The 8,285-nt window shown below is 41.5% G+C and overlaps 1 protein-coding gene across 1 annotated transcript in view; it reads left to right on the forward strand.

Annotated features, from left to right (window-relative positions):
- Positions 1 to 4,522, forward strand: part of gcgrb (glucagon receptor b) — a 63,071-nt gene extending 58,549 nt beyond the window's left edge. The window contains exons 12-14 of the mRNA XM_080720984.1: positions 208 to 352; positions 2,181 to 2,222; positions 4,072 to 4,522. Coding sequence (XP_080577110.1) covers positions 208 to 352; positions 2,181 to 2,222; positions 4,072 to 4,515 — 631 coding nt within the window. The 3' untranslated portion in view covers positions 4,516 to 4,522. The remainder of the gene's footprint in view (positions 1 to 207; positions 353 to 2,180; positions 2,223 to 4,071) is intronic.
- The last annotated feature ends 3,763 nt before the right edge of the window (positions 4,523 to 8,285 follow it).

An 8,285-nucleotide genomic window follows, 5' to 3' on the forward strand; every position in this document is an offset into this window, starting at 1 on the left:
AAACTAGTGAAAATAGGCGATCTACAAGCACACAACGCCTCGCACCGCGAGGCGTTGTGTGATCGCCAATTTTCACTAGTCTTGTGCGACAGTCTTGTTTGATGAAGCAGGGCTTTACTTTAGGAAAAAACTGACACATTTGAAACTTGGAGATACGAGGTTTCTGCCCGACAGTGAGGATATTCCCCTTATTCCCCATGTGTGCAGATTAGCAAAGTCCACTCTCACCCTCATCCCCCTGCTGGGGATCCACGCCATTCTGTTCACCTTCGTCATCGACGAGTCTGTCCCCAAGGGCTCCATGCTGCGACTCATCCGCCTCTTCTGTGACCTGCTCTTCAACTCCTTCCAGGTCAGGGCAGGGGTGTCGCACCAAACTCTTGGCCCTGGGTACTTTAACTATTGAAAAATAGCAGATCTACAAGCTTGCAGTGTGGCACCAATTGCCGTGCTGCGAGCTTGTAGAGCTTGTAGATCTGCTAAGTCTTTGAATATTTCAAATCCTTCTAAGGTTTTTAGAAAAAAAAAATAGGTTTCTATGTCAGTGGTGCTCAAACCTTTTCAACCCAGTTGTAGGTCACTAAATGATCTCGCCCTCTCTCCCTTTTCATGTGAAGGACCCCCAAAATGATATGTATTTGTCCACAGACCCCCATCTACAAATATTTAGTTCCAGGGACCCCCAGAAGCAACATTTTAGTCACAAATGTTCGTTTAAAAATACATTTATTCAAAGATTTGCAACACGTTTTCACAACTTTCAAAAATAGCACGTCTACAAGCTCGCAGCGTGGCACTCGGTGCCGTGCTGTGAGCTTGTGTATCTGCTATTTTTCAATAGCTAAAGTATAAAATAATGAAGGTCCCTCCACCCTGTAACTCAGTCCCACTTTTCCCCCCCTTGTGACGCCCCTGGGTCAGGGCTCCTCTGCTCCACCAACCACATCATCCTCTTATGCTTTAGGTTCAGGGGTCTTCAACGTTTTCAGGCCAAGGACCCCTTAGCTGAGAGCGAGATGAAGCAGGGACCCCCTCTACAAATTGTATGAATGTGTGATGCAGATCTTCATCAATAGAGATAGATTCATAGACTTGTTTGACAGCACTGTCATCGGTCTGTGTTGGATTTGTGTTTAGTTAAATTGACCTTTCAATCTGTACTTGGTCTGCTCTTTTTTTACCTCCACGCTAAACCTATTTTCCCGAAAATAGCCGATCTACAAGCTCTGTAGATCTGCTATGTTTGGCTAAAGTTCTCCTCAATATAGGGATGTGAGGTTTCAAGTTGTTAATTTAAAAGAATGATCCTATCACAAAGATTTGGCGGCCTCCCTGTGGTAACTCCGAGGACCCCCTAGGGTTCCTGGCCCCCCTGTTGGAGACCCCTGCTGCTTTAGGTTCCAACGCATTAAACTCCTCAGTGAGTGGACACATTTTACAATAACATTTGTGCACTCTCAGAGTTAGACATGAATATATTAACACTGTGGATTTTACGGTGCAACTTTCAAATGTTTTGATTGATTGAATTCTTTATTAGCTGTTTGCAAAAAAAAGAAAAAAATCACACCCGTGTGAACTGAGCGGTGGTTCCCCCCCCCCCCCCCCCCCCGTGTGTGTGTGTGTGTGTGTGTGTGTGTGTGTGTGGCCTGGACAACAGCGCCCCTCCCTTAACATGTGTGGCCAGAAAAGGTACTACACAGGCTTGAGGCTACATACAGACCCACCCACCCACATACAAACAAACTAACTAACAAACAAACATACCTACACACACGGCCACGCTATGGAGACGGTGTGACCACCGCTCAAAAAAGAAGGAAAGTACAGTTCAATGCAAGGTCTGCTAAAAGGATTATAAGCCCAAGAAAACCTATGGTTTGTTTCCATTGGGGTCCTTTGTACTCAATTCATTGAAAGGTTGTTGACCGTTACTACTGTACCATATTATTCGCTTTGGTATGTGTTCTTCTGTGTGTTGCTCAATATGTAAGCAACATATTATTATATGATATTTTCATTTATAAATGTATTATACATCAGATGCATCGGGTTTATGATGTCTTTTGTCATGGCATTTTATAGTGCCAGGCAGTGTCTATAGAGCAAATAAAATGGAAACAGAGCTGTCCCTGTATAGAAATGAAACTAATGCTTGAAAATAATTGCTCTCTCTTCAGGGCCTGCTGGTGGCTATCTTGTATTGCTTTGTCAACAAAGAGGTGAGTCACAGTGAGCATTCACCCATACTGGTGACAAGAGTAGCAGAGCAAATCTTCTGCAGCAAGTAATATAAGCTGTCAAATGTAGTGGAGCCTGCACATTTGGTGTAAAATCATTACGTGTTAACTTAAGGTTTTTACTGTACAGCAGGGGTGGGCAACTTTGATGATGGAGAGGGCCACTATATTTCCACCTTCACTCCAGAGGGCCACATTGCATATTGCTACGTCCAACTTTGTCATTCGAGTATCTCATACAAAAGAAGCAAAACAAATTTGAGCTTGTAGATCGGCTATTTTTGCTTCTTTTGAATTGGAATCCTGAAATCGTTTTTGTTATTTTTAATTGGAATCCTGAAATGTAACATTTTGATTTCATTTCCTAAGCATTTAGTTATATACTCATGTTAACTTTAAGGACCTAAATACAAATACATTGGACATTAAAAAAAATGTAATACTACCATACTAGTCATTAAGCTACTAATATAGACTGATGGAATTAAAGCGGGTCATGTTTGGAATTGTAACAGCTGAAATCAATAATATATCAGTATTCCGGTATTAACCTGTGGGCCGCATTACATGAAGGTGAGGGCCGCATGTGGCCCCCGGGCCGCCAGTTGCCCATGTGTGCTGTACAGCACCAGTTACTTCCTCTCCTTCTTGTTTATAGAAGACGGCAAAGGATATTCTTAATAATCAGCACAGTTCTACCAACTCTCTATACTTTAAGTCACTGTGTAACTTATTCAATTAAACAAAAGTTATTTTTGGTATAATCTTTCACTGGTATATTTAAAAACCTTTCCACATAAATTTGTCTTTTGACAACTTCTCTAAACATTATTTAACACAATTTTTATTAGCAAGGGTCTCCCTTCTTGTTTAGAGAAGACGAGTAAGGCATTCTTCATAATCAGCACCCTGCTACCAACTCTATCTATGCTTAAAGTCACTGTGTAACTTATTCAATTAAACAAACTTTATTTTGGTATAATCTTTCACTGGTATATTTAAAAACCATTCCACATAAATGTGTCATTTGACAACTTCTCTAAACATTATTAAACACAATTTATATTAGCGAGTGTCTACCGTGTCTCTACCCTGTCTACCCCGAAAATCTGTGTCTTAAAGGACAACTCTGCCCTAAATCACTTCCAGGCTTATTTTCCTACTTATATTGATATATTTTTCCAAAAAGACTGTCCATGGGGTCTATTAGGCAGAAATGCCCCTGTTGTCCAGTTTCCCCAGCAGAACCCAGCAGCTCTCATAGTATAAAGTGGTGCCTATAAGCCTATCACTTTTACACTATTTGTTGTGGTCAAAAGTGTTTTTATTTTTCATGAATGTGGTACTAGTTGTCATTACAAACACATGCAATTGTTGTCCCACACAAGCCATCGCACTCTGCTAAACAGATGTTACAGTATGCCTTTATCTGTTTTGCCCAGAAAAGATCACTTTGATTGGCACTTATTTATGCGATTGTGGTGGCTTGTGTGGGACAGCCAAGGCATAGATGTGTTTGTAATGACAACTAGTAACTAGAAAATCACTTTTGAACACAACAAATAGTCTAAAAGCAATAGGCTTATAGGCTCCAATCTATGCTATGACAGCTTCTGGGGAAACTGGACAACAGGGGAATTTCTGCCTAATAGACCCCATGGACAGTCTTTTGGGAACAATAAGTAGGAAAATGAGCCTAGAAGCGATTTAGGGCGGAGTTGTCCTTTAACTAATTGTCTTTCCCATCTCCCTTGCGCCAAATCTCTCAATCCACCTCTACCTTCATTTGTCCTTCTGCTCTCGCTCTCGCTCCCGTCATCGTCAACCCCAGGTGCAGTCGGAGATGCTCAAAAAGTGGCGGAGGTGGAAGCTGGGCAAGGACATAGACGAGGAGTACCGCCACACCCACAGTCACACCCACAGCCAAACGCCACACATCAAGACGGGCAGTATTGTCTCGGCCAACCAGGCCGACTTCCAGGACAACAGTGACCCCAGCGTCAGTGACTCCCAAGGTACACTTCGCGCCGACGCCAACCCGGTCGGTGTCGCCTCCACCACGGGCCCCGAGGAGAACCGCCGCCTCGTGGTGGTCTCCAACAGCAACGGGACGGGGAAAGGCAGGTGTGGAAAGGGCAGACTCACCTGGCACTGCTTGTCCCGGCCACAGCGAGGCTCCGACGCCAACACCACTACCAACACAGAGAACATTTCTCTGGAGGACAGAGCACAGTGCCCTGCGCAGGCCCTGGAACGAGATGAGTCTAATGTGTGAGCAGCAAGCGGGAGGGGGGGGGGGCGGGGGCCGTGCTCGTGCATCTTGCTTGACATTAGATAATTTTGCTTGGATCTCGCTTGACATTTTGACCTGCTCTGCCAAGGCAGGTAAGCCCCAGGAGGTTCGGTGGAGGATGAGCTACAGTATGATACTGGTGGACTGGTCCAAGTGTTTCTGTTCTGAGACGGCGAAAACAATGTTTTCAACTGAGCAGCTGCAAATTCCTATTTATTGGTTTTGGAATGTTATGTTGGGTATAAGTGTGCATATGCGAACACGTGTGTGTGTGTGTGTGTGTGTGTGTGTGTGTGTGTGTGTGTGTGTGTGTGTGTGTGTGTGTGTGTGCGTGCGTGCGTGCGTGCGTGCGTGCGTGCGTGCGTGCGTGCGTGCGTGCGTGCGTGTGTTGTGTATAGCTTCCGGTAGCTACAGTATCAGCTTTGTAAGCCATGCTTGTGTTGTATGTCTGTACTCAGACAGTGTACAAAACATATTGTGTCATATATTTCTCCATGAACATGAATGTTAAATGCAGTACACGTGGCAAGCCATAAGGTCCCCCTCCCCCTCATGACACATTAACCCTGCAAGGCCCAGCGTTGCTTTTTGGCAACATTTTCTAAATCATTAAAAAAAAAAAATTATAATTAGTTTTCCTGTTCTTTTTTCACATTAACATCACCATTAAATCGTATTGATTTGTATTACAATGTCATTGGCCACGATATTTGCATATAAATACCCCCCAGAGAGGCTGACATTCACACCTCCCAGAGAAGTTGAAATTCCAGCATCTGGACGAACAACATCTCACTTTTTTTTTCGTGATCATTAGAATGTCTAGAACATGTACATGTGTTATTATTTAGTCCCCCCAGGAATCCGCGATTCCGCGATCGCAGAAATTTTCGCGGAAATCGCGACCACCCGCGGATTTCACGGCCATTCGCAGACTTTTCTGACGGCCGTGGAATAACAGTCGCGAGTGGCAGCAGAGCGGCGGGAGTAGTTATTACTACTATTATAAAACAATGTGTACATGGTTTGATCAGTGGCCACCCCATACAGAGCCTGGGGAATAGCTTAGCTTCCCTCCTGCTAGCACTGACGCTGTATTGGTCCGGTCCCACATTCGTTCCTGACAGAAACTGTGTCCTGAACTATAGTTCCTCCTGGCAATAACAATGCTAATGCAGAAGAGAATAAATAAATATTACACCCATACTAGGTAGTAGGTAGGCTATCCTCTAAAATATGGTTACTATGGGCATGGTTTGGATGACAATATAGTCTTTGCAACAGAAAGTAATTATTAAAAACAATAGCAATTAAAAAATGATAGATTTAATATTAGATTTTTATTCTCAAAAATGATTATTTGATTATTCTAACCAATAATTACAATTAATTGTAGCTATTTCATGAAGGGTTTTACTTTATTGTTAGAACTATATCATTTTCTGCTTGATAACTGGTCATTTCAGGTTGTTTTTTAATGTCCACGGAATGAAGAAATGTTCTCCGCAGAATTACGCAGAATCAGGATTGTTCTCCGCGGAATCAAGACTTTTTCTCCGCGGATTCCTGGGGGGACTAATTATTGTGAAAAATATCCCCAAAATGCAAATTAGAGCATGATTTATGATTTATGATTTATGGCTATAAAACCTTACAAAAACTTAATTAATTTTTTAACATTACATTTTCCTGTGATTAGGATTCCTACAACACCATCTGATTTTTTTTTTAATTGGCCAGTAGAAATTAATTCGGGTCTTGCATGGTTAAAGCATACATAGCAGTCAGTGACAGCCTCACACGTGTTGTAACGTGCCATTACCGGGAAAAGAACAAGACTAGGACCCCTCACGACCAGTGACTCCTGTCATAAATTAGAATGTTCTGGAATTTTGAAGCGTTCCAAAAGATGCATCTAGAACCTTGGGGGACTTGAGAGAGAGGCTCAAATGGAGTCTCTGACATTATTCAGGTTATGACAAATGCTGACCAAGGTTCCCAAAGTGGCCTCCTTTATGAGCATAAAAGGGACACAGGCAGACAGACAAACACAGAGTTCTACATATATTGTCACACAAGGGACACAGACAGACTGGTACAACGGGTACTGTGACAATGGGTATAAGGGGTATTGCAATATACTGTGTGTTGCATGCATTCTAGTTGGCCTACTTCATAATTTTGGGGTCCTTGACATGAAAACCTTTGAAAACCACTCTATCTCATCTGTACACGGCAGGCATGGAAGCCTTTTATCTCCCTATCCCTTCCTGCCTCTTTCTCTTGGACGCCTGCCTCTCTTTTATTCTAAATCACATTATATCACGCTTGAATGTATATGGCAATTAAAGCAGACCAATGTTAATAATAGCTATACGTGAAGTATAGAGGCAGAAGCTTTTAACGTTATGTTCATCGGTTTGTTTTTTTGTGTGATAAAGAAAGTAAAATGTGATGAAGATGATTTGCATTGAAGCATGTTGGGGTCAAATTTGTTGTTCTGTATCCCACGAGAATGAGTCTGCTCAAGCATTACCCAGAAAGACTGGCATTTCAACACCAAATACAAGGTGGTTTGTAAACTACAAACTACAACATACATAGTTTTCTCCAGTCCTACTGGACATTTGCCAATGAGTGAAGATGTCATTCACAATCTCACAATGTAAAGCTGTGATGTGTTATGTTGTTAGATTGAAAATACAGTATGCAATATTTTTTTCTCATAGCTTTTCTTCAAACTGCTCATTGTCAGTTAAACTTTGAAAAAAAAAAAAAAGTGCTGCATAGAATTCAATTCTACTGTTTAGTCATTTCGGTTTCATCCAAAACTGAAAATGTTCTCATGTGGCACGTTTAAAACGAGTTAAGTGCTCTACAGGTTAATGATCAGAACAAAATGACTGAATAAATTATAAATGAGAAAAAAGTAATGGGGTAGAGACTTTAATTTCTTAATTTCACATCTGCTCCAAGCATGCCAATTGCTCACAGATGCTTTCTCCTCTCAGTTTTCTATTTCTCTGTCTCAATAAAGAATACAAACACAAAGAGTACAATATGACAGATTCCACGCAGATAAGAATCATTTTCATCCCTGTATGTGTGTGTTATGGCATTTGTAAATCACTGTTTGTTTCATGATGGAGAACGTAACACTTTTTCTATAGAGTGCAAGTAAAGAATGATGATGCTGTAAATATTGAAATATAAACCATTGTAAAGATAGGAGGAAATATTGTTTTGTGTCCTTGTTTGTAGTCCAGGTGGTACAAAAGATTAAAAATGAATATGGTGCATCAACCTGAGTTGAAAGTTATTGTTTAACCACACATTCAACGCAAAAAAACAAGAAATTAAATCCTTTTGTTTCTGTCAAAATAACGTGGTGGGGCTGTCCCAAGAGTCCCAAAGACAGTAATGTCATTCAAATGAATTGCTTATTGTCTGATCATGTCCACACTCCAATTAAACAGAGTGGTGTCAGAGGATTAAGTGTAATAAAGTTTTTAGTTATTTCTCCGAACAAAACCTGTTTTACTTCCCTTGAAATGACTCTGAACAACCGTTTCAGAATAGATGTCACTCTGAAATAGTCAAATCTATTTTCCTTTTTTCTCCCATTTCTCAAACCTAATTATTACAATCGCTATAAAAGAATCACACCTGTGTGAACTGAGCAGTGGAGGCCTGCGCACCTTGAGGTATGCATGCAGGGGTTGAGGTATATGTAGTAGAAGTAAAACTATTGG

Source organism: Nannobrachium achirus (assembly GCF_963921795.1).
Source record: "Nannobrachium achirus genome assembly, chromosome: 3".
NCBI lineage: Eukaryota > Metazoa > Chordata > Actinopteri > Myctophiformes > Myctophidae > Nannobrachium > Nannobrachium achirus.